The sequence below is a fragment of the Anomaloglossus baeobatrachus genome, chromosome 6 (assembly GCF_048569485.1).
Source record: "Anomaloglossus baeobatrachus isolate aAnoBae1 chromosome 6, aAnoBae1.hap1, whole genome shotgun sequence".
In the NCBI taxonomy this organism is placed as follows: domain Eukaryota; kingdom Metazoa; phylum Chordata; class Amphibia; order Anura; family Aromobatidae; genus Anomaloglossus; species Anomaloglossus baeobatrachus.
The window spans coordinates 228,246,719-228,271,489 of NC_134358.1; the positions used below are offsets into that span (position 1 = coordinate 228,246,719).

General features: G+C 43.6%; 1 protein-coding gene across 1 annotated transcript in view; it reads right to left on the bottom strand.

Annotated features, from left to right (window-relative positions):
* Nucleotides 1–22,951, bottom strand: part of STMND1 (stathmin domain containing 1) — a 28,269-nt gene extending 5,318 nt beyond the window's left edge. Inside the window, exons 1-4 of the mRNA XM_075316440.1 lie at nucleotides 22,849–22,951; nucleotides 19,681–19,852; nucleotides 12,784–12,920; nucleotides 14–148 (exon numbers count right to left, since the gene is read on the bottom strand). Coding sequence (XP_075172555.1) covers nucleotides 14–148; nucleotides 12,784–12,920; nucleotides 19,681–19,852; nucleotides 22,849–22,938 — 534 coding nt within the window. The 5' untranslated portion in view covers nucleotides 22,939–22,951. The remainder of the gene's footprint in view (nucleotides 1–13; nucleotides 149–12,783; nucleotides 12,921–19,680; nucleotides 19,853–22,848) is intronic.
* Nucleotides 22,952–24,771: the final 1,820 nt, after the last annotated feature.

The following is a 24,771-nucleotide window of genomic DNA, read 5'->3' on the forward strand; positions in this document are numbered from 1 at the left end:
AAAATTGTATTACCTTTCTTCTGTCTTCTGCAGCCTGCATTTTGGCTTCAATGTCTTCCTTCGTAAGACTTTTGCTCTTTTTTCTTATGGTTTTCAGTTTATCCAATTTTGCAGGGGTCTTTCGTAATGATTTTCCAGGTGTGTCCATCTACAGGAACAATAATTCACAATTACATTTACTGACTCACTTTCTCTTTAAAAAGTTCAATGTGCGTGAGTACACATTACTCCTCCATGAAGGAGCACATACAGGCAACAGAGGGCTCCAGGGCAAGACAAAGCCCGCTGTTCTCCAATATCTCATGAGACTGTAACTTTATGGTGTACATAAACTACCTTCTAAAAATCTTATTTTATTTAATCACATTAAAATTTAACTCATATACAGCACAAACAGCATCAGAACAATTTGTAGTGCACAGGTGGAAGGAGGAGGAAAATAGTGATGAAAACCCTACAATAAATCCTCCCTCCTGTACACTACCTGACAGCGGAGGTCGGCTCCCTATAGCTTGCGATACGGCGCCCCCTCTCACCGTCGACTGTCCCTGAACTCCCCCTAACTCGCCCTGTAAGATACAGTGAGAGAAAAGTGCTCGTGCCTCAAGATAAAGTGCATTTATTGCTACCACAATCGAGCGAGTAAATCAGGAAAAAAAAAATTCATCATTGTGGTCCTTAATATAGGAATCCACACCTTCCACAATCAGGGCAAACAGTCCAGACAAATAATGTAAAGTTACTTATCATTTTGATGTCTAATGAAAAAGCCACGCCTCAACGCGTTTCTCTATGGTTCATCAGGAGGCTGATACAGTTGTGCGTCATTCAGATTCATGATAATATCATAAGCGTCATCCTTAGGGGCACTTTGCACACTACGACATGCCAGGTGCGATGTCGGTGGGGTCAAATTGAAAGTGACGCACATCCGGCGTCGCAGGCGATATCGTAGTGTGTAAAGCCTTTTTGATACAATTAACGAGCGCAAAATCGTCGTAATCGTATCATCGGTGTAGCGTCGGTCATTTCCATAATTTGGAAATGACCGATGTTACGATGTTTTTCCTCGTTCCTGCGGCAGCACACATCGCTGAGTCAGAAGACGCAGGGGTGAGGAACATCTCCTACCTGCGTCCTGCGGCTCACGCCAGCTATGCGGAAGGAAGGAGGTGGGCGGGATGTTTACGTCCCGCTCATCTCCGCCCCTCCGCTTCTATTGGCCGCCTGCCGTGTGACGTCGCTATGACGCCACATGACCCGCCCCCTTAATAAGGAGGCAGGTCGCCGGCCAGAGCGACGTTGCAGGGCAGGTGAGTGCATGTGAAGCTGGCGTAGCGATAATGTTCGCTACGCCAGCTATCACCATGATATCTCAGCTGCGACGGGGCGGGGACTTTCGCACTCGGCATCGCAAGCATTGGGTTGCGATGTCGTAGTGTGCAAAGTGCCCCTTAGAGTTGTGCTGAATGATGCACAACCCTCCCCTTTTGAAGGTTTTTTTTACAAGTTGATTTGGTTGACACAGTTTTTCTTTTGTTTAGAGTGCAAGTCACAGCTGGCACTATTGAGCGAAAAGATGGGAGTACCATTCCGGGGACAGACTTGTTTTAAATAAAGTTAAATGTTTAAGCTTTCATGGTGATGAAAAGCAAAATAAAACTGTGACCGACCCCGTCCAAAAAAGAATTACGGTCTCATGTTGTGCTTGTGGAATTACCTAATGGAGGCGAGCAATTGGTAAAAAGAATTTGGTATATCTGCAGTCATTAGGCTGAGTGTTAGAATCTGTAGTCTGAACAGAATCTAATGCCACCATGTCAGTCAGTGAAGTTTGTTAAAATCTCCGAGGGGCATCTGGACCCTCAGGACCCGGTCTCTGGATGGAGACAATGAAAGGTCCTAACCAGACGCTAAGCATGGATTTTTATAAAGGATTTACCCTCCTCTGCTGGTAAAACAGTTATTTTGGTGATGGTGGATAGGGTTTAAAAAAATTACACATTTTATCGTTTTACCATCCTTACCTAATACCAAATCTTTATCCCAGGTATTTGTACGTGAGATTGTCAAACTCCATGGAGTTCCATCTAATATTTTCTTGGATAGAGGAACTCAACTTATTGTCAACTTTTGGAGAGCTTTTAGCACTTGGTTAAAGGGGTTGTCCGACATAACAAAAATTTTTGAGTTTAAGCTAATGTGTGCTGTATTGTCATATAAAACACCCCTACATTGTTATTTTTTGTTTTCTAACTTTTGTTCCTCTTGAATTATCCCTTTATTCTCTGCAGCTCCTTGTTTACATTCAGCACAAGCAAACTGACAACTTCCTGTGCTGAAACTCCCAGTCACAGCTGGCACCGCCCACCTCACTGTCCAGCCTCGCCCCCTGCCAGCCCTCAGTGTCCAGCCCTGCCCTCTGCCCGCCCCCTGCAGACACAGTCTCTGTCAGTATATTCTGCCCCAGCACTGACCTCTCATCACTACAGCATTGCAAATAACAGCCCCATATTGGGTTCTGCACCGCATACACACACATCAGGCTGTGCACCACATACACACACATCAGGCTGTGCACCGCATACACACACATCAAGCTGTGCACCGCATACACACACATCACGCTGTGCACCGCATACACACACATCAGGCTGTGCACCGCATACACACACATCAGGCTGTGCACCGCATACACACACATCAGGCTCTGCACCGCATACACACACATAAGGCTGTGCACCGCATACACACACACACACACACACAATCGGGCTGTGCACCGCATAAACACACACACACATCGGGCTGTGCACCGACCACCCCCCATAGGGAGTACATACTCACCTGTCCTCGGTCCCCGCCGCTCCTGCACGTTCGTCCGCTGTCTGTGCTCTGGCCATATCAGTACAGTAGTGATGTCACCGCTGTGCTGAAGAGAGCACAGACAGCCGGGCAGTGATGAGAAGCGCAGCGCTCCTTCTCATCAGCGCTTTCAAATATATCGGCATCTGTGATCTGCGATGCCGGTATATTTGAATGTGTGATCCTGAGCAGGGGGTCCGGTGCTGGCGCTGACACCACGGCAGCCGCCGCCAGGCCCCGCCCCCAGGTCACGGGTCCCACAGAAGTGCAGGGGGAGGTTGTGGGCAGAGTATGGGGTGCGGGGGAATGTGTGGGAGGGTGCAGTGAAGGGGGCGGTGACTCCTCGCACTGTAGCCGCCCAGCAGGGAGGCGACATGCTGTTTCCAGATTTGCATGTCAACATGGCCCTGCACATGTTGACATGAAATGACCGGAAGCAGCAAAATCGCAGCTGGAGCGGTCACATGACCACTCTGAGCAGGGGGAGAGGGGCTGACAGCAGGGCAGGTAAGTGGTCACTATCTACTTACCTGCTCCAATGTAGCCCAATAGGGTAATAATGAAAAAAACTCAAAATAAGCCGGATAACCCCTTTAAGGATTAAAGGGAATCTGTCAGGTCCCCTGTGCACCCAGAACCACGAGTAGTTCTGTGCACAAATCTATAATCCCTGCCTACCAGTCACTTCATGTAGTAGCATACATAAACTGATCTTTGAAAAAAGTATTTCTAAAGACCGTTTAAGAGATGCTAATTAGGCCTGTGACTAGTTGCAGGGGTGTTAGTTCCCCAACTAGTCAGCCCACTAAGCATGTTATAATGCTCCTGTGACGTGATAACATGCTTTACAACAGCTAGGGGCATGGTGAGCGTGACATAAGGCTCACCACGCATGATCTGAAGTCCACACTTCCGGTCATGCGCACTATGCTTCTCTGAAGCCAGGACGCACACACCCATATTGAGAGTAGTGCACATGACCAGAAGTGCAGACAACACCCGATCATGTGCAGTGAGCCTTTCTTAAAAAGCGTCTCATACACCCGGCATCAGAAAAGCTCAATGCTGGGATACAAAGTCGTGTGCACGTGCGGTCTTGTATCGCACTGCCAATGACGCTAGTGTCGCGGGCGGAGGAGGGGACGCTGCGCTCTCCCACTGCTCGGGTCCGGCGGCCGCTGCTTCTGCGGCTGCTCTTGCTGCTCGGTGGTGGCTCGAGCGGTGGGGCCGGATCCCGGGGACTCAAGCGGCGCTCCTCGCCCGTGTGTGAAAAGGGGATGATTGGTGGTGGGGGTTTTGATTATGGATGTTGTCCGTGACGCCACCCACGGTTGTGGTGATTTTAGTGACACCACCGCTGTTCTGGACGGGGATCCCGGGAGCGGTGACTGGGAGCAGCTTGGTTGTTATTCCTTCCCTCTGTGGGTAGGGGGTTGGTTGTCCCGGGGCCCGGTGATGGGGTAGGGATGGATGACAGGCGGGTTGCGGGGCCTGATGAGGTGCAGGGTCGCAGGGGCAGCGCTGTGCCGCACGGCACGGAGGTACTCACTCAGCCCAATGATGAGGACACAGTTCATGGTAAAACAAGCGGCTGGATGGACGGGTCCCTCGGACGGCTGCGGTGTTGATGCTCCCTGCAGGTTAGCGGTGACTGTCTTTTCCCTGCACCTACGCTGTCTGTACGGTTCCAATGGGTTCCCACCGGTAACCCGCTCCCCGACTTGGATATGGGCCGGAGGAGCCCCTTTTGCTCGCAGGCGCTGGCCCTGAGAAACGGTTGCCTTGGCGGTGGCGGTGTCTCTCTCACTGGGTTGGACTGTTGCCTTCTGTCGGGACTTGACTGTTTGGAAACCCAGGAGGTCCCCTTCACTAACAGATTCGGCAAATTCACGGCGACTCCTAGCCTTGCCGGGGTCCGAAAAGCCCCTGCCACTGGTGCTGGCTTCTCTTTGTGTACCGGTCCGGTACCGCCGGGCCACCACCCGTCCACGGTCCTTACGGTAGACTCCAATCAGCCACTCCTGCAGACGGTCACCACCGTCTGCCAACCTTGCTGTCTCGCCCGGGCCACACACCCGGACGCTGTCAGTCAGTTGCTCCGCTACTACCCTTTCCTCCTTCCACTTTCACTGTCCAAAACTGAACTCCTCTGTACTCAAGCTCTGCCTGAGCTAAACTGACTCCAGTTTCCTGTCTCCAGGACTGTGAACTCCTTGGTGGGCGGAGACCAACCGCCTGGCTCCACCCCCTGGTGTGGACATCAGCCCCTGGAGGAAGTCAATAAGGGTTTTGTGTCTGACTTCGGTGTGCCTGCCGGGAGTATGGGGTGTGTGGGTGTTGTGCTCTGTGTCTCCTGGCTTGTCCAGGGCGACACACTAGCATTTGTAAAGCATGTTATCACGCCGACTAGTCAGGTAACTAATGTCCCTGCGACTTGTCACAGGTCTAATTATTTATAATTATATAAATACATTTTCTAAAGATCTGTTTATGTATGCTACATATAGGGATTGTTAAGCAGGGATTATAGATTTGTGCACAGAACTGCTCGTGTATCTGGGTGCACAGGGGACCTGATAGGTTCCCGTTAAGCTATCTCTATGCGACTCCGGCATCTCTACCATTAGGAGTAATCCGGATGTTAGGGATAGCCCAGGATCTCCTAGCGTAAGGTACAGCATAGGACCCCCTGTTACTCACTATCCAGAACTAATATCGTGACATTGATGTCACTGGAACTGCATTCGGGGAACGTGGATTACAACAGCACTTTGTGGGAACATTTTTGATAACAAATTGGTGAACAAGGGATAGTAGGGGGAGTCTTTATTCAAATAAACTATTTTTTACTGTATGTGTGTTTTTATTTTGCATTACTAGGTTAGTTATGGGGGTGTCTTATAGATGCCTTTTAATTACTAACATCGGGGCTTGATACCAGCTGACATTACACAGCTGACATCAACCACCCAAAATATTGCCCTGATTCTCACCACACCATGGCAATTGGGAAGAGCTGAGGCAAAGCCTTGGAATTGGCTGTGGGCTGATATTTTTAGGCTGAGAAGGGGCCAATATCCATGGACCTTCCTAGCCTGTTACTATCAGCCCAAGCTGTCTGCTTTACCTTCGCTGGTTATCAAAAATAGGGGGGACCCCATGTCATTTTTTTAATTCAATTATTAACAAGTACAGTGAACTACACACACAAGGCACTAATCATATATCTGATGGATATCTATATGCCTTGCTGTTGTTTACATTATTCCACTACATTTTTCATCATTCACCAATTTATTTTGATAATAAATTGGTGAACGAGGAATAATATAGGGGAGTCTTTGTTCAAATAAACTATTTTTTCCTGTGTGTGTGTGTTTTTTGGATTACTGGATTAGTTATGGAGGTGTCTGATAGACACCTCTCCATCACTAACCCCTGGACATGATGCCAGCTGACATTACACACCTGACATGCACCACAAAAAATATTACCCCGATTTACACCGCACTACAGTAGGGTAATCGGAAAGAGCTGGGCAAAGGGACAGAATTGGTGCATTTAATGGATGCGCCAATTCTGAGGTGGCTATGGACTAATATTTTTAGTCTGAGAAGGACGAAATAACCATGGACCTTCCCTGCCTGATAATATCAGCAAATGTTTTATTTCTTTCTGCAGCCACTATTAGGCCTCTGCCACACTCACGTGTAAAAAACGTACGTTTGCTGTAGTCCGTTTTTTGTGTCCGTGTTCCGTATTTGCAGTCCGTTTTTCCCCTCCGTGTAGTGTCCGTATGCATATCGTGTGTCATACGTGTGTACGTGTGTGCGTTTTCCTGTGCGTGAAATACGTCAGTGTGTGTTCCGTGTGCAGTCCGTTTTTTGTGCGTGTTTAACATGTTTCACACATTGAGATAATGGTGATTACTTGGAATTAAATGACACATAGGTGTATGTGATTAGGACATAAATATAAGTTAACTATAAACTGTTTCCTGCTTGTATTTTGCCTTGGAGCACCTATGTGTTGTGACAAAATTTTCGCAATGCCATTATCCACGGAGGCCTTAGTGTTTTTATGTTGGATTATATCTCGTCGTTTTGGCGTTAGACGGCACATGTTGCAATATGATAATGTAAGAAGAACCAGATTGTGGGTGCATCCACTAATGATGATGCGGCCTATGCATGGTCATTTCCATACTTTATTTTTTGAGTTACGGAATTTCCCAGATAAGTTTTTTTCATACTGCCGTTTGTCAGTTGAGAGTTTTGATTACTTACTAAATATTTTACGACCTCATTTGCAACATCAGGACACTTGGATGCGGCTTTCCATTTCCCCAGAGGAGAGATTTATGGTGACTCTGAGGTATTTGTTTTTTTTTATAATTTTTTGTAAATGTGTTATATTTCACATTGAAATGTGTAATTGATCTTTATTGATGTAATATCTGTTTTGAATCAATGTTTGTTTTTTATTTTGATTGCTTTAATTTAAAATAACATATTGTTATTTGTGAATCATTGTTTGTCTTGTTTTCATAGATTCTTGGCGACTGGTCAATCTTTTAGTGCTTTACATTTTGATTTTTTGTTGGGGAGATCAACCATTGCCGTTATAGTACGTCACACATGCGACATGATATGGCAACATTTAAAAGAACAAATGATGCCTCAGCCAAACAGAGAAGATTGGTTTAAAATCTCTAAGGGCTTCAAGGACTCTGTTGACTTTCCTAACTGCATAGGAGCTTTGGATGGCAAGCATTTCAGAGTTAAAAAGCCACCAAACTCTGGGTCACGTTATTTCAATTTTCATAAGTTTTTTTCCGTTGTTATTTTGGCATTGGTTGACACAGAATACCGTTTTATTTATGCTGACATTGGGGCCTATGGTAGTGCCTCAGATGCCCGTATTTTCCGTTCATCAAGATTAGCCCAACGCCTGCAAGAAAATGCATTATTGATCCCCCCACCAGTTGCCCTACCTGGTACATCTGGACCGTTGGCACCATATGTGATGGTAGCAGATGCAGGATTTGCATTATCCAAACATGTTATGCGACCATATCCAAGGAGATCCATTGATGACAGGAAACAGTACTTTAATAATCGGCTAACTAAAGCAAGACGTTATGTGGAGTGTGCATTTGGTATTTTAGCTAACAAATGGCGCATTTATCAGACAACTATTCAGTTGCAGCCAAACTTTGTGACATCTGTCCTCAAGGCTACCATAGTGCTTCACAATTTCTGTCGGATACATGAAGGAGGAACTTATGTGGATGATGAATTTCAGATAAACCATGTTGTTAATCCAACAGGTGAACCTATGTCTCATAATTCCGTGACATCTGGTTTACAAATTAGAAATTTATTTACTGATTACTTTAATTTTTTTGATGATAATAATAATAGTGATGTTTGTTAAGATTGTCATGGATTTATTTAGATAAAAATGTATTATTTTTTCTTATACGAAAATGTGTAATTTTTTCTGAACATCTAAGAGCTTAAATCTTACTTGTATTAAAGTGAAAATGCGTTAATCATCAACTGACATTTCTGTTAACAACATGGATTTCTGAATGTTGTATGTATGTTTTTGTAAATTTCTGTGTTACTATTTTTTTTTTTTTGTTATTTTAAACTTACAACATTAATAATGTTAAACGTCTATTGAAAAAATGCAATATTATTTAAAAATTTAAATAATAAAGATGATAGTTTTTTTCACAAACATATTTTTTTATTAATAATAAGCATATTAATCCATAAAGTAATGCTGTTATTTTTTCACATCAAAATAAAAAATGAACATATTGTTCATCTTCTGTTAAATTTTTCAAAATGTAAATTTTTATGGTATTCTTTCTAAAATTAAAATTATACTTTACTTACAAGAGTACATTTTCAAAAATGTGTGCATTGCTTACAATGTTGAAAAATTGTCGACCAATTAAGTTGGTCTCATGTTGGACATTGACATAGACATAATAAATGTAAACTGTGTTTTGAGAATATAAGAAGTAATCTAACCATCAAATTGGTTGGGTACAAATATGTTCCTAAAATTTAAAAAAAACCATGCCATCAAACATATATGTGATCCGTCACTAAATATAATCACACATGTTTTTTTTTTTTTTTAAAGTCAGAGTTTACACATTTTTGGAAATCCTTTTTTTTTAAAATTTTGACACATTCATCATATTTGTTGTTTGAATGTAAAGATTACCAAAAATGTGTATCATAAGTCAACAAGATCTTCTAGTGAAGTAACCTGAGTGTTGCTGAGTATGTTGTTTTGTGTGGCCTCAGAAATGGTATTTTCAGGAATGGAAGTTGTTTGCTGAACAACATTCCTATTACTAACTACAGTAGTGTGTGGAACAGTCTGTTGCATGCTTGTTTGTCCCAACACATTGCCTGTTGTTGAGTACACCTGTGGATCTACATGGGTAATTGGGTATTGTGTGTGTGTATGTTGTTGACCTTGAGGATAGTTGACTGATGTTTGTAAGTGTGGTGTAGGTAACATAGTTGAGATTGGATAATGAGGCATCATGAATGATTGTGGGTATGTTGAACCAGGAAACAAGTTAGGTAAACCACCAATATTTGTGGGTTGAGTAAAGTAACTAGTACTTGGAGTGGGTTGTAAATTCATATAGTTCATGGGTTGCTGTGAGGTAGCACTTTGTACAGTGCTTAAGGCACCAGTATTGGTTGCAACATACCCTTGTCTAATTGGTGTTGGGAATAACGTACTTGAAGCAATTGAAGGTTGACCAGATTGTTGTAATACTGGATTATTGACTATTACAGTTGCCATTGTTGTTTGTGTTGAAATTGTATTTTGATTGTCTGTTGTGTTTGGGACTGTATGTTGTTGCATAATGGTACGCCAATTTTCTATGGCCTCATATACTCTCACTGGTTCCTGTTCTGCCTGACTAGCTGACAGTAGGGTCAGCATAGCAGCACGTACACGTTCCTGCCTATCGGATGGAATTTTGGTTAAGCTAGAAGATAAAGACCGACAAAAGCGCTCGGCATCTGTTTCTGGAATTAGAGTGTTCATTATGTGAATAATGCGTGTGTCAATTATTTCCGGTAAGGATCTCATTTCCTCAGGTCTGCGGATTCTTCTTGCACGTAGAGGTTGTGGTGCAAAACGTGGAAGTACATTTGTTTGTGTTGATTGTGTAGCTGGTGTGGTTGTTTGTTGTGTGGATGAGCCTTGGGTGTTGGTTTGTGCACTCTCTGTCCCACCCTCATGTGATTCAGTTGCTGCATCTTGTTGAATCTCTGGATTTTCACTGTCTTCTCTGCCAGGTTCTTGTTCTGATGCTGAGGTGGCTGTAGCAGAGGGACCTGCTGTTGGTTGATCATCTGAATCGTCTAGATTATCCTCCGTTCTATAAGAAATGAGACAACATATTACAATCTTAACATTTATATTTGTACAATTATCTTAATGAAGTAAATGAATGTTGCATTTTTTTTTTTTTTCTAAAAAAAAAAAAACTTACTGTGTTACTTCTAAGATGGGTGCTAGGAAGCTTATTTGTTCATAATAAACATATCTGCGTTTGCGGCCTTGGCTGGATGAGGATGGTATAGGGTTGTACTCCCTTCGGTACTGATCACGTGCTGAACGCCAACGCCTTTTGACCAAGTCAACTGTGTAATTTAAATAAATATGTCACTTGCAACATTCACCATAAATCTGCACACATTAATTAAAATAATGTTTGCTAAATGTAATATACAATTTAACAAAATAATGTTGGCCAAATAATTTTGAGGAAAAAACATTTTTTTATATATTCTTCATTCAAAAGCATTTTTAGACATTCACACATAACAAAATAATATTTCTGATAAATTATCTTTGAAGTAATTGTCATATATATTTAAATTTTCCTTTTTTTTTTTTAGAGCAATATCATTTGGCAAAAAATTATTAGAAATATTATTTTATTCATGTAGGTCATGATATTGAAATGTTATTTAACTAAATTAAAAAAAAATATTAAAAATAAAAAAACATGAATTGAAATTGTGATACTGAAATTAGACTAATAAAACAGGGAATTTAAAAACACATGACAGTTTAATCAGTTAATTAATTAACTTCATGAAGAATTCAAAGTCAGATTACAAAAATAAGTATACTTTGATTTTTGTTAGTTATGAAATGTTTGGTTAACTTTTTAAAAATTTAACATGAACTCAATATATAGAGTAGTACATATACCAATTCTTCACAAAGATTTTTTAACTAAAAGACAACATAACTATAACAAAACATTCACAGTTTGTAATTCTTTGAAAAATCCTAATATATATATTAAATAAATAAATATAAAAACATACAACAACTTACCATATTTAGCACGCTTTGCAGGCGAACATCTAGCCCATGCATTATTGGGGTACACTTCCTCAGCTACTTGATTCCAATGGCGGTCAACTGTCAGTCGGTCATGGCAACCATCAACACGTGTATCCCATAATGGTGGGTGAGTCTCGACAGCTGTTATCAGTTTCTCCGTGTCCACCCGTGGTGCCATTATTATATTTCGAAGCCGAAATTGTGCTCAAAATATATCTTTCAATACACAGAACTACAACTGCTTGCTTGCTCACTCCTTCTGCAAATGCATAGTTAGTTTTGTGCAAAAAAAATATGTTAGCTACGCCACCTGAAAGTATTTGAGATTGTAACAACCTTTCTAATGAAAACACGGACACGGACCACACGGATAGCATACGGAGGCCATCCGTATCACGTACGTGTAAACACGGACCCATAGGATTTAATGGATCCGTGAGGACGTTATGCCGGTGGAAAACGGACATGTCAGCGCTTTTTCGGCACGCTCAAACGTACGCACGGAACGGACACACGCTCCGTGCGCAAACACTGACGTGAGGCTTTTTATATTAAAAATACTGTGTCAACATCAGCACGTGTCTCCGGTACGTGTAAAAAATGCCAAAAACGTACCGGAGGCACGGATGTGTGGCGCAGGCCGGCCGTACATTGTTTGTCCAGATCAACATGAAACATTTCGTGAAAAGTCCTCTTTAAATATTGGGGACTTGCATTTGAGAGTGAATGGAAAAAAGCATGATTGGAATTTGCCAGAAAGACTCAGCTAAAATGTGGCAGAATGTTTCCTCCATACTTATTTTGTCACCTATTCGGACTTAACAAAAATGAACTCATTATGTGCCAATACTTTGCTGATATCTCCACAATGGAGTAGTGAAATAATTAAAAAGTTTTATAAAAAGTTTAATCAATTTAATAAAAAGTTTTATTCTGCTATGCAGCCACCTGTGACCAGTTTAACATGAAAAATTTGGTGAAACGTCTTCTGGTGTAAAACTACTGCATAAAATTTACATCAGAAACTCACCTAATACTCATCGCGGGAACCCAGCCCAAGTCTGCTTAAAAAAATAAAACTAAAGTCCATCTATCAAGAGAACAGTAACTCCCAGCAGGCCAAGGGGCAATATACTCACAGTTGGTCTTCCTACAATATTGATGAAAGTGACATTTTAATCAGCGTTAATGCTACTTTTATTTTTTCGTTAACAATATATTTTTTACTAAAGAATGTCAAAGGAGAGGGTTAGTTATATGTGACAGAATTTGTATTTAAACTCTTGTACTGCCAGAAAATGTGAGTCTGCATCACCTACAGTAGATTGGATAGCCTATATTCTGTTATTGATAAAAGGCAACATACCAAGTGATTTATGCTGCGGGAGGGACCTGACAACCCAGCTCAGGTAGGTGGGGACTCACCTACGATTGCTCTTATCGTTCCCAACACCTAATTGTACAGATAGGCATTTATGTAAAGTATATTAATGATTGTGGTTACATACTAACCAGCACATCATATGCTTCTCCATTCTTCACAATCTTACTCTGGCTCTGTATTATCCCTTGAGACATAAGCTCCTCCAGGATATCAGAGGATGTTTGTCTTTCTCTTGTGACCGAATTTCCATTCAGTACAGAAATATCTGCAACAAAAAAGTACATACACGTTATCCATGTACAAAATACACATAATTTACCTTCAAATTCTCAAACCTCTAATAATTTCTTTAACAAATATCTTGAATATTGGGGTTAATTGTTACTAGGGAGCCATATGTGGCATGTAGTCCTTTGTTCTGTGGTTCCTACTCCAGCTACATTACAAACAGGTTTCATGGTCATGTTTCATGTCTTGGCATATTATCACTCGGTCTGAATGGACTTCTCCAGTTTCCAGTATAGATTGGCCCAAGAGGACTAGATTTAATAGGCTGCTGACTGATCCCTCTGACTGATCCATGTACTGTCAGTAGTGGAGTGAGCAGTCCAAGGCCTTAAAGGAGATAATAGGGGCATTGCACATGGCCCATTTTCGAATTCTTTTTGTTGGGCTCAGAGGTATTACTGTATATGGTCTGTGCCGATGCCTTACTGTGCTTGTAGTACTTATCTGTCTAGACTAATGTATCATCATTGTAATGGATATGTATAGAGTTAGCACCAGTGTGTAGGCAGCATGAGCCACTAGAGCATGTCTGGAGAAAGTGCAGCCCGCGGACCACACCTGGCCTTTTGGCTGTTCCAGTCTGGCCTACAGACTGAGACAGCTGAAGGATTGAAATAAGTGGACTGCAGGCCGCACCATGCCTTTCACCGCCCGGCTTCCGCTGCTGCCCGCCTCCTTTTGTCACTGCTATCTGCAAGATGCGGATAGCGATTGGTGGAAGAGGGGCCACAGGCCCTTCTTCATCCATTCAGTGTATGAGATAGCTGTATGGAGGGTCAGTGCAGCAGAGCAACGGGGCAACTGGAGAGGGCTCACAAAGTATATGAGGCTATGTGGGGCTCATGCTGCACATAGGAGGTTATGTTGGACTTATAATGTATGAGGCTATGTGGAGGCTCATAAAGTATATAGAAGACTGTGTGGGGCTCATAAAGTATGTAGGAGGCTATGTGGGGCTCATAATGTATATAGGAGGCTATGTGAGGCTCATAATTTATATAGGAGGCTATGTAGGGCTCATACTGTATTTAGGAGGCTATATAGAGTCCTACGGTATTTCACAGGCTTTGTAGGAGGCTCATGCTGTATTTAGGGAGCTATGTGAGGGCCTCATAGTGTATTGAAGAGGCTGTGTGGGGGCTCATACTGTATTTAGAAGGGTGTGAAGGGGCTCATAATGTAAATAGAGAGGCTATGTGGGAGCTCATACTGTATATAGAGGGGCCATGTGTGGGCTCACACTATGTATAGAGGGGCTGTGTGTTGGCTCAGACTGTATATAAGGAGCTATGTGGGGATTCATACTGTATTTAAGAGGCTGTGTGGGGACTTATACTCAAAATAGAGAGGCTATGTGGGAGCTCATACTGTATATAAAGGGCCTATGTGGGGTTCACTGTATACAGACTGGCCATGTGTAGGCTCACACTGTAAATAGAGGGGCAGTGTGGGGGCTCATAATATATAAAGGGGTCTATGAGTGGGCTCATACGACATATAGGGAGCTATATGAGCACCTCATACTGTATATAGGAAGTTATGTGGAGGCTTATACTGTATGTAGGGTGCTGTGTGTGGGCTCGTAAAGTATATAGCGGGATCTAACCATTCTTATTTCTGCTCAATATTAAATTATACAATTAATATAAAATAATAATAATTAATGTTAATATTAATATTGAGCAAAATTGATTTTAGCCTATTGGTTCAGCTCTGCACACCAGTCACAAGAAAATGAATTGCCCACCCCTACACTACAGTAATATGAGCAGAAGAGTTTGGAACAATTTAAGGGTCATTGGCATCTCCGTGTTTCAATTCATCTTGAAAGATGTGTCGATTTCAAATAACAACGTAACATAAGTTATATAACTATATAAGTTATATAGTATAATATATTATATAGCAAGTTTATAATTATATATCAACTATATTAAGTCCAATCAACTACGTAACAAGTTTTTTGGTGCCTTTTAACTGGCCTATAAATGATGATGTTGACAGAATGCTCACTGATATAATGGTTCTGGCCAATTTACAGTATCATGTTATCGGCAGCACATTCCCTGTTTTTCTGGCACAATGTGCTGCCAATAACAATTAATGTTGTGCTCATATAAACAATCTGATCACCTAACAAATGGTTTTCTCATTTGTCAGATGATTGAGGACATATTGTTTGTGAAACTCCGAGCAAGTCCCATTCTGATCTGATGTTGAGGGTTCAATGAAAGATTGGGCAGCACACAGACGTTCACATGGATGGGCAAATGCACGCTTAGGCCACATTCAGATGCGCATGTTGTGCATACGGATTGTATCCGGTTTTCTTTTTCATGTACCCATAATAATCTATGGTGTAATTCGCATGTCTGTGTTTTTTTCATGGACTGTTTGTGCAAAACTGACAGGGACATGCCCATTTTTGAGAGGCGGCACAGATGACAAGAGTCAATACAACTCTATGGGTTCGCGAAAAACCCATATAGCACACAGATGGCACATGTGTACTGTACATATTTAACATTGAAAAGTATAGGAGAAGCTTTGATATTTCCTTCTTTATTATTTCTTTATCCAAACACTTTTGACCCTAATGGTAAAAATGGACACACACAGATCGTGCAGTGATGACATACTGATCCAAAACACTGATGACCTGTGAGTTATCGTTTTTTCCACATGGATGTGTGAATGAGGCATAAGAGGTATTTTTCATCACTATAGACTACTGTATGGCCTTTTTGGTACAACCAGACTGCATTTTAAAGAAAAGACACAGAAAAATAGTTGAGGTGTAACTGATACATCCATTGCCCTGAGCTCTCAATGCTGCCACAGATTGAATGTAATTAAATGCAGGCATCCTTGGTAATTGAATATTCTGATAATGCAATCGTGTAGACAAATAGGTAACATCTCCATCCACCACACAAACAGGTTTATTGAGATAGAAAACACTATTGTCTGAGAGGTTTCCAGGTCAGTTGTCGGACGTGAAGGGTTAGTTCACTGCTTGGATACCATTATCAGGTTGTATCTTATTACATCTTCTGCTTTTTCTTTATGAATAGGAGAAACAATGTACATTGTATTGTGTGACAGTCAATCACGTCGGCACCGGTGTTACTGTGTAGAAGATTTACAAGGTTCCGGATGCCAACAATTCCTGAATCACCTGTGCTTTAAAGGAGTTACTAGGGCAATCCCTTCTGATTTCATGTTTTCCCCAGGAAAAATAATAAAGGCTATACTCACCTCACATACTGGAGCCATTCTAGCGGTGCCATGGTTTGTCTTCACTGGGCTCACATAACGTTGTGACATCATACAAGTGTAGTGCCCCTGAAGCTATCAGGGATCTACAAGGTACTGCATCTCCACCCAGGATGCAGGGCCTACCCCCAAGGACCCAGAAGACCAGTGCCGGTAACAACAAAAACATTCCAAATAATCCTTGTTTTTATCCCCAAATTCCCCCATAAACTGGTACCAGACTAGGGTTGGACCTAATGGATGGCCACTTAGAGGTGGTCCCAATCCAGTCAACTAGACGACCAGGTGGGAAGGGAAGACAGTGGACAGTTAGACAGAGAGTGGAGTAGTGAGTCGCCGTTGTCAGTGACAGACGGACGGACGGATAGTGAGTTGAAGCACTGACAGGAGTGTGACAGTGACATGAGAGCCCAGGCGTTTTGTTGGCGGTGGAGTACGGCGGAGTGCTTCCGGAACCATAGCACCAATGGGGTACAGAATCCTAGGTCAGGCAAACGCTCCAGGCAGACCTGATAAAATCTGCACAGTGAGGTGATCATCAATGACCTCACTGACCTTGAAGTTCGGGACTCAGTAGCAATGGAAGAACCGGGGAACAGGACCAGAGACTACGACCCCACAGGTTTCACGCTACCGTCATACGGACTACAATTGAGAGACTACCAGCAGGGGACCCCCAGACGCTCCAAGCCATGGGGACCCACCAACCAAAGACAGGTGCAGGGGTAAGAAGCCACCAGGTCACTAAACTGGCACTGGAACTAAGGGGACCAGCCTTTTCCGGGTGACCAGTTTCCATCTGATTGTGAGTAAAGGAACCAGTTACACTGCAACCCCTTGTGTGGTCTACCTTCTTTCTGCACCCATCTACATCACCTATCCTCTGGGGCCTGGCCCTACTTGCGGAGGGCCTAACACCCAGGCTGCTACCAACACCGGCCCCAGTAGTGAGAACTGTGCAGCGGCGGCTCCATCCACATAACTGCAACCCGGAAGTGGCGTCACATATAAACTTTTATTTAAACTCCCCTGTAAATATAACCCTTTTAAAAAGCACCCAGGGCACGGAACCGGGCAACGGCCACCAAGTGACATTTCCCCAGCAATACACTGCCCGGGACCGAGTACCCAATAGCCCTGGGCGATACTCGAGCCCCAAGTCCAATCAGCGCCGGCATCTATCTTTCCTCCTTCAGACCAAAGGAGTTAATCAACAGGAAGTAAGCATTGCGGCTGTGCTCACTTCCTGTTGATTGATCGTTTGGTCCGAAGGCAGAAAGATAGATGCCGGCGCTGATTGGACACCAGGCTCGCATGATGTCACAGTATTACATGAGCCCAGGGAACACAAACCATGGCACTGCTGGAACAGCGCCGGTACGTGAGGTGAGTATAGCCTTTATTACTTTACCTGGGCGAAATTTGAAATCAGAAGGGGGTGTCCTAGTTGTGGACAACCCCTTCAAGGATATAAAAGTAAAAATATCATTATCACCCGGCAACATTTTGTTACTATTAATTTATTTCTCAAAATAATATATCTGTATACTGTACTAACAGAAAAGAAAGGAACAGCCGCACACTGAAATGCCAAAAGTTTAAAATATTGAAAAAGATCTAAAACATTTTCTTGAGGTGTTTCGCATATCTAATATATAAAGCTGAGTCTATGTGTGTGTGTGTATTTGTGTAAATATGTAAGTATGTACGCTAATTGCATTCAGAAACACAAAATTTTGCACAGCTGCCTCATTTGACTCAGGGAACGTCAAAAACTATGTTTTGAGGGGAAAATTTAACTCCATACTTTACAGTTATTGGCCAAAAAAATCTGCTTACATTAAAGTCAATGGAGTTGGGAGCTACAGGTCACGAATAGGAGCTTTGATCAGTTGCTATAGGCAACGAAGGACATTGTTAGTATAAGACAGCTTATGTGTGAGGTAATATGATTTTGCTAGAGAGAGACACACACAGACATACACAGAAACAGAAACACACAGAGACACACACAGACAGACACAGAGACACACACACACACAGACAGACACACACAGACAGACACACACAGAGACACACACAGAGTTAACAGAGACAGACACACACAGAGACACGTACAGAGACACGCAAAGAAAGAGATACACAGTGAAAGAGACAGACAGAGAGACACTCACAGAGACACAAACACACAGACAGATGCAGAGACATAGCCAGACACACAGAGACAGAGACACACAGTGACGCACATAGAGACACATACAGAGAGACACACAGAGTGACACAGAGACAGACACACAGACAAAGACACACATAGACGGAGACACACAGAAATACACAATCACACACAGACATACAAAGGCAGAGACACACAGAGACTCACAGAGACTCAAGAGAGACAGACACAGAGACAGACAGAGACAGAAACACACAAACAGACACACACACAGACAGACACACACACACACACACACACACACACAGACCCACAGAGACACACACAGAGACAACAGAGACTGAGACACACAGAGACAGATGAAGAGACAGAAACAGAGACACACAGACACACACACACAGACGCACATAGAGACAATCACACAGAGACACAGATACAGGCGCAGAGACATAGACAGACACACAGAGACAGACAGAGACACACACACAGACACACACAGAGACACACAGACAAACAGAAACTGACACACAGAGACTGAAACACACACAGACACACACAGACACAGAAACACACACAGACAGAGACTGAGACACACAAACACACAGAGACAGATACACAGAGACAGACACACACAGACAGACACACAGAGACAGAGAAAGACAGAGACACATAAAGACAGAGGCACACACACAGAGACACACACACACACACACACACACACACACAGTCACACAGACAGACACAGAGAAAGAGACAGAGGCAGTCAGAGAGGGAGACAGTCAGAGAGGGAGACAGTCAGAGAGGGAGACAGTCAGAGAGGGAGACAGTCAGAGAGGGAGACAGACTGACAGAGAGGGAGAGTGGGAGCATGACAGAGACAGAGAGACACTGAGTTACTATCCCGGTCAATGCCAGGTACTACAGTTAGTAAAAATATAAAAATGGCCATGTCCATTCCTGCCCAGTAGCCATGTCAATGCAACCTCATTATACTGGAATATGATGGTGCTAGGGAAGAAAGTAAATCTACCTGTCCACCACTTCCCAGATCAGTATTTATATCAAAGTACTCAGATTAGATTTTCTGCTTCATGAAAAGAGCATTAAAGAATACATGTATAATATTGTAAATGAAGCTTCTGTCCACCCTCTTTTTTTTGGACATGTGCAGCTATAGAAGAGGAGCAGCGGCATACATACAATTTTTGTTTTTAAATCAGGAGTGAAAACCCCCTTCAAGGATCATACCAATACAACAATCTAGAAAAAGATGTCATGCTTTACTTACCTTTATTTAATGCGATTGCTGTCCTTGGAGAAAACACTGTTTCTTGCACGGTTCCTGGAATATGGCTGCCAGCTCCCTCATCAAGACCCACTCCACTGTCCAGCGTCCCCTTAGACATTGCAGACCCATCTCTTGCATTGGGTGTTACGTTATTTTGTGACTTTGATCCATCCTGTAAGTTAGATTGGGTGATATACAAGTTAATAAAAAAAGAACATGGTGAAAGACCACCTGGGAACCTGGTAGTGACAACCTTCTTTGCTACTTTTCCCCCTATTATAAATTAATTTTATTTTACATGTTTTGGTCACAAATTAGAGATTCATTCAGTTTATTTTAGCTGCTAGGTCCTGAGTGCATTGACTTTAGAACTGGTCTGGAGAGACTCAACTAGTGATCAGTTCAGCACTCAATAGAGATCATAGAAAGCAAGAAATAAAGTGGGCAGATGGATATGCCTGTCCGAGCATTAAGGCCTTGTTCAAATGTTTGTGAGTCACATGTGTTCTATTCATGTTTTTCATGGACTGATGTTGGTATATACCAGGAAGGGGCCCAGGATGGCGAATATCTATTTCAGGAAGGGGCACAGGATAGGGGATATATATATACTTGGAAGGAGCCCAGGCTGGGGGCCATGTATATCAGGATGGGAGAAATATATATCAGAAAGGGGAACAGGATGGGGGACAGATATACTAGTATGTTGGTATATACGATGAAAGGGCCAAGGATGGGTGACATATATACCAGGAAGGAGTCCGAGATGGGGGACATATATACTAAGATGGTGGACATATATACCAGGAAGGGACTCGGGATGGAGGAAATATATACCAGAAAGTTGCCTAGGAAGGGGGACATGTATTCCGTGATGGGGGATATATATACCAGGAATGGAGTCAAGATGGGGTGCATATATACCAGGAAGGGGCCTGGGATGGGAGACATATATACTAGGAAGGTGGTATATACCAGGAAGGGGCCCAGGATAGGGGATATGTACATGGAAGGGGACATGATGGAGGACAGTAGTACAGGAGGGGGGACATTACTACATAATGGGGGGGGTAAACATGTATGTCTTTATAGGATTTAGAATGTTACAAGGGTCCATGCATCTGACCAACTTGCAGATGGGCAGGTCCAAATTTTGCACTGGAGCCTATTAGACTCTAGTTAAGCCACTGAGGACACATACTCATTACAGTCATATGTCCTTGTTTTTTTTAGACTGAGTGGTGCATTATAAAGCAAATAGACATGTACATTGTTGATCTGAGCCACGGATGAAAATTACCCATTACACAGTCTATAGACTGTGTAATGGGTAATTTTCATCCGTGGCTCAGATCAAGGTCCTTGAAAATTGTGGCTAAGCACATATGGACAATCTAATAGTACGCAAAAACCACCCATGTGCCATCAGAATGCTGTCTGCTTTTTACTGTTCAATGGGTAAGAACATTTTTTTTCTTTTGTCCATACAAGAACGTGGTTGCAATTTGCCATTCTGATGGTGCAAACTAACATATAGCCCAAAAATGTATGACTATTGGATTCAGAACGCTAATAAAAAATAGTTTTTTCTAGTACACGAAAAAAAAATAGGCATCTGAATGACTGAATGAGGCCTAATACTTAAGCGTTTACTACAATTATATTCCCTCTCCTTGGCTCATGATTGGCTACAAAGCATTGGTGTGGGACAAATGTGTAAGTGGAAGCTCCTTACATAGGACTGCCTATACCGGCTAGTATTATATACGCTCTGCATCAGATCAGGGGGTTTAACCTCAAAAACTGAACATGAGTGACAATAAGCAGAGGCCTTGAAAAATTAGTTATGTTTTTGTTTTTATTTCATCATTTCAGGTCTATTAAAGTTTATTAGTAAATCCAGGGAAACCGTCTTCAATACAGAGACCCATAATTCAGCGTTACTTGTCATTTTTAGTATTTTCTGACACCTTTTGATGATACAATATAATAAAGGGCCAGAATGGTGTAATATACCCCTCCATGCAGCAGACCATGGACTATGGACTCATCAGTAAGGCTCAGGTCATGGCCGCTGGGACATTCCCCATAGGTTCCTTTTTAGGAACAAACAGAATAAGTGATCTGTTGTATCAGTTATGTAAACGGAAGCATGGGGCCCATTGATTATTATGGGGTTTGTTTGGTTTCCCTTTGTTGGCACATAAAACAGTCCATCATGCAAAACTATATTTCTGTCTTATGAAGAATTAAGATTAAGGAATAACGTTTGGAACTCCATTCTATGTCTGAACTGGGTGCAAAAAACCTAAAAAACATCACTATGGGGAGATAAGGTATGCACACCAGTGACTATGGAAGGGGAATACATGGAATAGCAGAAACTGCTGTGTGAATACTGACATGAAAAATTTTTGCACCCAGTTCAGACATAGAATGGTGTTCCAAACGTTATTCCTTAATGTTAGTAGTTTTTCGTTTGTGAACCCTCCCCATACACACCTATTGCCAATCCACATCGTATATATAGCCTGGGTCTCAGCGTCCCATACACGGTAAGTTTTTTAACTGCATGAGAGGACACACACAAGCTAGGGACCCCAACGTAGAGAAATACTTTGGCGTAGTGTTGGGGCTCTTCTGCATTGATCAATTCAGTAGCTAAATTTCTCTTTATTCATATATTCATGGCAGTAATGCAGATTCCATTTTTCACATTTCATTCTTACAAATAGCTATTGAATTTTTCATGTCAGTATTCACACAGCAGTTTCTGCTATTCCATGTATTCCCCTTCCATAGTCACTGGTGTGCATACCTTATCTCCCCATTATGAAGAATTAAGAGCCTGGATATAAGAAAACCACAATACATAAAAATTAATAATAATAATACACCTATGTTCAAGATAGGGTTGAAATAAATCCCATTCTAGTACAATAAAGGTAAATAATTACCAAGCAACCATAGTCACATGGGGAAACAAAAAAATACTAAATCTATCTAAATGCCCCTCCCCCCCAATAGCCAGGACTGGAGGTTCTGATAATACATCACAATCTGCAGCTATGTATGCACACAGTACATGTCTATGGGCCCAGCTCCAGTATCGGCCACAGATCTATGGTGCTTGGCTTACAGGGACATTCATACAGGATGGCATCTGACCTGGCTGTCCGACTTGCCTTTCTCTGCCCACCCGCTTTTTCTCGCGTCCGTGGGTTGGACGATCCGCACTTTAGAGCTCTGGCATCCCATAGTTAGTGCAGGGGAATGTGATCAGCGCGCCACCCCTGCATTCTTATATACAGACGGCACAGTTGCTAAGGACGCCTCCGTTTCCATGACAGGTTACTACAATACGTGACGTCACCAGTCTGCAGGGGGAACAGTGCAAGAACACCCCGGGGAAGTAAACACTGGGATTGATGCGCGGATGTGGAGGTGACACGTGCCGACAGCGGGCTCTATGTGCGGGGTACAAACTACAGCGGGCTCCATGTACGGAGTACAGATTACAGCTGGCTCCATGTGCGGGGTACAGACTACAGAGAACTCCATGTGGGGGGGTACAGACTACAGAGAGCTCCATATGCGGGGGGTACAGACTACAGAGAGCTCCACATGCGGGGGGTACAGACTACAGAGAGCTTCATGGGGGGGGTACAGACTACAGAGAGCTACATGTGCGGGATACAGACTATAGAGAGCTCATGTGCGGAGGGGGGGGGGGTACAGACTACAGATAGCTCCATGTGTGGGGGGTACAGACTACAGAGAACTCCATGTGTGGGGGGTACAAACTACAGAGAGCTCCATATGCGGGGGGTACAGACTACAGAGGGCTCCATGTGTGGGGGGTACAGACTACAGAGGGCTCCATGTGTGGGGCTGTACAGAGTCAGACCACAGAGAGCTCCATGTGCGGGGGGTACAGACTACAGAGAGCTACATGTGCGGGGTACGGACTATAGAGAGTTCCATGTGCGGGGGGTACAGACTACAGAGAGCAACATGTGCGGGGTACAGACTACAGAGAGCTCCATGTGGGGGGGTACAGACTACAGAGAGCTCCATGTGTGGGGGGTACAGACTGCAGAGAGCTCCATCTGCAGGGGGTACAGACTACAGATAGCTCCATGTGTGGGGGGTACAGACTACAGAGGGCTCCATGTGTGGGGGTGTACAGAATCAGACCACAGAGAGCTCCATGTGCGGGGGGTACAGACTGCAGAGAGCTCCATGTGCAGGGGGTACAGACTACAGATAGCTCCATGTGTGGGGGGTACAGACTACAGAGGGCTCCATGTGTGGGGGTGTACAGAATCAGACCACAGAGAGCTCCATGTACGGGGGGTACAGACTACAGAGAGCTCCATGTGGGGGGGGGGGGTACAGACTAGAGAGAGCTCCATGTGGGGGGGTACAGACTACAGAGGGCGCCATGTACGGGGTGTACAGACTACAGAGGGCGCCATGTGCGGGGGGTACAGACTACAGAGTGCTCCATGTGCGGGGGTACAGACTACAGAGGGCTCCATGTGTGGGGGTGTACAGAGTCAGATCACAGAGAGCTCCATGTGGGGGGGTACAGACTACAGAGAGCTCCATGTGTGGGGGGTACAGACTGCAGAGAGCTCCATGTGCAGGGGGTACAGACTACAGATAGCTCCATGTGTGGGGGGTACAGACTACAGAGGGCTCCATGTGTGGGGGTGTACAGAATCAGACCACAGAGAGCTCCATGTGCGGGGGGTACAGACTGCAGAGAGCTCCATGTGCAGGGGGTACAGACTACAGATAGCTCCATGTGTGGGGGGTACAGACTACAGAGGGCTCCATGTGTGGGGGTGTACAGAATCAGACCACAGAGAGCTCCATGTACGGGGGGTACAGACTACAGAGAGCTCCATGTGGGGGGGGTACAGACTAGAGAGAGCTCCATGTGGGGGGGTACAGACTACAGAGGGCGCCATGTACGGGGGGTACAGACTACAGAGGGCGCCATGTGCGGGGGGTACAGACTACAGAGTGCTCCATGTGCGGGGGTACAGACTACAGAGGGCTCCATGTGTGGGGGTGTACAGAGTC